At 62.5% G+C, this 4560-nt stretch overlaps 1 protein-coding gene across 1 annotated transcript; it reads right to left on the bottom strand.

Annotated features, from left to right (window-relative positions):
* Positions 1-6: 6 nt before the first annotated feature.
* On the bottom strand, positions 7-4528 carry SLC25A29 (solute carrier family 25 (mitochondrial carnitine/acylcarnitine carrier), member 29). The gene is made up of 2 exons (XM_010851363.1): positions 2682-4528; positions 7-1963 (listed from the first exon to the last, which is right to left on the bottom strand). The coding sequence occupies exons 1-2, from the start codon at positions 2883-2885 to the stop codon at positions 1229-1231; spliced, it is 939 nt and encodes a 312-aa protein (XP_010849665.1). The 5' UTR covers positions 2886-4528; the 3' UTR covers positions 7-1228.
* Between the last annotated feature and the right edge of the window lie 32 nt (positions 4529-4560).

Here is a 4560-nt window from a genome sequence, read left to right as displayed (position 1 = left end):
GGGGGGGTGGGGGGAGGGGCATCCTGGCTTCCTTGAGCACAGCCCGCCCCCGGGAGTAGGGCCAGTCAGCTCGTCACCGTGGAGGACGCAGTCACCTCCAACTTGTGCGAAAGCACTCACGTCCCTGTCCGGTCTCACGGCCACGATGTGCCAGCTGTACCCAGGCTGCCGGAGCTCACACCACCGGCTGGCTTCTAGTGACGGCCCCGGTCATGTGGGTGCAGATGCCCTTTGGCCTGGAGGGGCCCAAACTGGTCAGACCTGTGTCCACTTACAGGCCCCGCTTGGACTCATGGGAACACAGAGCATTGAGACTGACTGCCTGGGAAAGACACCATTTCCCACAGGGCTCAGGGATCCCACAGGGTTCTCCCTGCCAACCCCTCTGCAAACCTTGGGGAACCCCGGCTGCTGGCAGTGGGCCTGAGCCGAAGACATCAGCTGAGTCATGTTCCCATTTTACAGATGGGCAGCCTGAGGCCCAGAGAGTGGAAAGACTCCCCCTTGCCATGTCTCTGTTTAACTGCAGAGATCTCCCCTTCCACTGACCTGTGCCTGCCCCCCCACCCCAGCTCCTAAGCTAATGTAGAACTTCCAGAAGGTTCCATGGCTTCTTAGTGGTCCCCAGATTACCTTCCAACGGGAGTGGAAGGAGTAGGGGTATTCCCAGCCTTGCAGCTTGGAGAAGCTGGGGTGTGCTGGCAGAGGGTTTGGTTCTGGGACCCCAGAAGGCCTCGAGCTGCCCCTCTGTCCCTAACGCAGACTGGACAGGTGGCCCAGAAGTGTCCCTGGAGCTCTGCTAGGTGGAGGAGTTCAGAATTAATGAATCACTGGCAAGCCCATTGGTGGGTCTTCAGAGACCCTCCCCCTGGGAGGTGTGGCCAGGATCCCAGGGAAGGGTTGGAGTGTTGGCTGGGCTTCTGGAAGAGTCCAGAAGCCAGTAACAGTGACAGGCTGGGTGCCCCACAGGCAGCATCTCTGAGCTTCCTGACGGTACAACAGGGGGAACAGGCTCCGCATTTTACAGTGGAGAAAACCAAGAGGTCAAATACTGCGGCCAAGGCCCACACAGCCGAGGAACGGATTCAACCCAGGTCTGACTGAGCCCACAGTCCATGGGGTCTCAGGTGTCTGGGGCAGGGCGATCGGCGCGGGAGCCACTTACAGTTCTGGAACAGTCTGGGCTGCATTTTGGAAAAGCCGCCCCCGGGAAGGTGGGGCGGGGGCATCACAGGCTGGAGGGCTGGGCCAGGGCGGCGGACCCAGCATCGCCCTCCAGCCGGGCCTCCTCGCCGCGGGCGTAGCTGAGCACCACGGTGACGGTGGCGAAGGTGGCGGCGTTGACTGGGAAGGCGCGCAGCAGCGTGGAGGCCAGCCCCCGCGTGAACACGCGCCAGCCCTCGTCGCGGTAGCTCTGCTGCACGCAGTCGACGATGCCTCGGTAGCGCGGCGCGCCCTGCAGCCCATCGGCCTGCAGCCGCGACTTAACCACGTCCACAGGGTAGGTGGAGAGCCAGGACGCGATGCCGGACGTGCCGCCCGCCAGCAGCAGCTTGGGCACCAGCAGGCGGTCGCCCGGCTCGCAGCCCAGCGCCCGCGTGAGAGCGTCGTAGGTGAGGAAGTAGACGCCAAAGCTGGGCGTCTCGCGCAGCAGCGTGGACACCATGCCCCGGTTGACGCCGCGCAGGCCCTCCTGCCGGTAGATCTGCGCCAGGCAGTCCAGGGGCCCGCGGTAGGTGCGCGCTGGGCCCGCCTCCTGCAGTTGCAGCCGCGTCTTGGCCAGCTCCATGGGGCAGCAGATGACGCACTGGATGGCCCCGGCCGCCGCGCCCGCCAGGAACTGGTTCAGTGGCGAGTCCCGGCCCAGCGCCCGCAGGGTGTTGCCCTGCACGCCGAACACCAGCGCGTTGATGAAGGTCAACCCCAGGAGCGGCGACCCCAGGCCTCGGTACAGGCCCAGCACCTGCGGGGCGCACGGAGAGGCGTCAGGTGCGCTCCCGCTTGGAGTCTATAGAGCTGCCCAAGCCCACCTCCACCCAGGACCCTCCATGCAGGTGGCGGCTGCCTCGGCCCACCTCAGCTGCTCATGAGGACCAAGCAGAATTTGATCAGCACCCAGGTCCTCAATCTGAGAGGCCCGGGCACGCCCACCCTCCTGTTCCCAAAGTCTGGATGTGCCCCGGAGTTGCCCACCGCCTCCTCTCCCAGCTCTGTGGCCCAGGGACCACAGCGTCGCGGAGGCGGGGTGCCCTGCTCCACCTCATGTGGGCCAGTGAGAGAAAGTGAAAGTGAAGGTGGCTCAGGCGCGTCCCACTCTTTTCCACCGCATGGACTGTTCTGTCCATGGAATTCTCCAGGCCGGAATACTAGAGTGGGTAGCCTTTCCCTTCTCCAGAGGATCTCCTGACTCAGGGATCAAACCCAGGTCTCCCGCATTGCAGGTGGATTCTTTACCAGCTGAGCCACCAGGGAAGCCCAAGAACACTGGAATGTGTAGCCTTTCCCTTCTCCAGTGGATCTTCCTGATCAAACTGGGGATCAAACTGGGGCTTCCAGCATTGCAGATGGATTCTTTACCAACTGAGCTGTCAGGGAAGCCTCTGTGGTCCAGGCCTGCACCACTGCAGAGGCAAGGCTGAGGCCGGCGTCCCACCCCACCCCCATGGCCCCCAGGCACTCACGCTCTCCTGCTTGATGATGGCCTGGAAGCAGTGCAAGGTCCCTCGGTACTGGGGCTTCTCCACACTCTGGACCTGAAGCCGCACCTGGAAGGAGGGCCCAGGGTAAGTGAGGTGGCTGCGTGGAGTCAGAGTGCCCAGCTCTCTGGGGCCGGCACGCAGAAGCCCCGGGGAGACTCTCGCCAGGAGGCCTGAGGTTGGACCCATGAGGCAGGAAGCCAGGGAGCTTTCTGTGGCTTTTGGAATCCCAGGGAGGGAGGCTGGGTGTCTGTGCCATTTTTAGGGAGGGCTGTCCGTGGACAAACAGTCACAGAGACAGCCAGCTGCAGAGGGGTGGGGGTCCTCAAGACCCCTGTTCACTATCTCCACACAAGGTACTGACAGTGGGGCCTAAGGCATCTCCCAAGACCTCCCACCATCCCAGAAGCAAGTCCTGGCCGATGCCCAAGGGGTGTCCAGGCTTAACACCCCACCACGTGCTCTCCGAGTCGGGGCTGGGAATGCCCACTGGGTGCTATCAGCGAGGAGCCTTGTCCTTGCGGGCCTTCCCCTTGGTTTCTGCCGGTGGCCCCTAGGGAGGGCAGTGGTCATGAGTTAGTAAAGCAGCGACTGGAGAGCTGCTGGCCGCCTCCTTGGGACCACGTCTGCAGCTCGGGGGCCCTCAGACCCCAACGGCCCAGAGCCTCGCTGTGAAAGCAGTCTTTGTCCACAGAGAGCTTATCTCAGTCCTTGATACTCATTCCCCAGGGTCAGAGCGGGAGCATCCTTTCTTCCTGTGTCTGGGGGAGGCGGGTGAGCTAGGTTCGGCCCCAGGCTCAGCTCTGACTCAGACATGACCCCACTACAGCCCTGGCTGTGGTGTGAGTGCCCCTCTGTGCGGGGCAGTGGAGAGGGGCTCCAACGTGATCACTGGCCAAGGTGGGGTTGGGGTCACTCCTGTTTCAAAGATGGGAAGGCTGAGGCTCAGAGAGATCCTGCAACTCGGTCAAGGCTGTCCTCTCCAGGGACATGAGTGGCTGTGTTGGTCGGGGCCAGGGTGGGGTTGAGGGTGCTGGCGAATGCACTTACAGAAAAAAAATGTGTTGTAAGCAAAAAAGAAATCTCATGTCTGCACACGGGGACCTCAACGCTGGCGACCACTGCTCTGAGAGGCCGCTGCCCACCCCAGCACCCCTCCTCACCCTGGCTGCCAGCTCGGAGGAGAAAAGCACAGCCACTCAAGAGCACCGAGGGCATCTCAACACCATGAGCTCTGCCTTGGGTTGCTTCTGTGATGGGAGGTTTCCCACTTCCCCTTCGACGGCTGGTGGTCTCTGGAGGACTGGCTTTTCCTCCTGTGGCCCCTGACACTGGCACCAAGGAGGCCGTGTCAGCAGAGATGATGTGAAGCGGAGCTGGGCCCTGCCCTCCGTGGCTCAGACTTTCAGACACCCTGGTGACATCTTAGCAGGCTGGACTTGGTTTCATGCCCAGGCTTGGGCCAGCTCGGGTCCCACGAGAGGCTGCAGGGGATCTCCCCTTTGTGTCTGACCCCCAGGGGCTGGGATGGGCACCCGCCATCTGGGAGTGTGGGGTAAAATGTGGCCCGAGCCTTACAGAATCTAGAGTTGAGGTTTTTAACACTTGGGGGTAGCAGGATCTCATTGGAAGATTGACGGACCCACCCCTGGAAAAGTTGGTCATTTACACACCAACCCCAGGAGGCTCCCAGCTTCCCCCCCAGGGCTGGGAGACCCTGCACAAAGAACCCCTGATCGAGATGGGGCTACTTTTTCTCAACCAGCCCCCAGGGCCCCCACCCCGGGACCTGTGCTTGGACCCAAGCTCATTTCATACCCTCCCTGCCCCTGCCAGTCTGGGAGGGCAGTCTGGTGGGTGGGGG

The sequence above is a fragment of the Bison bison genome, unplaced genomic scaffold, assembly GCF_000754665.1.
Source record: "Bison bison bison isolate TAMUID 2011002044 unplaced genomic scaffold, Bison_UMD1.0 scf7180017864302, whole genome shotgun sequence".
NCBI lineage: Eukaryota > Metazoa > Chordata > Mammalia > Artiodactyla > Bovidae > Bison > Bison bison.
The sequence above is the reverse complement of the archived record's forward strand: the minus strand, read 5'-3'. Positions and strand labels throughout refer to the sequence as shown.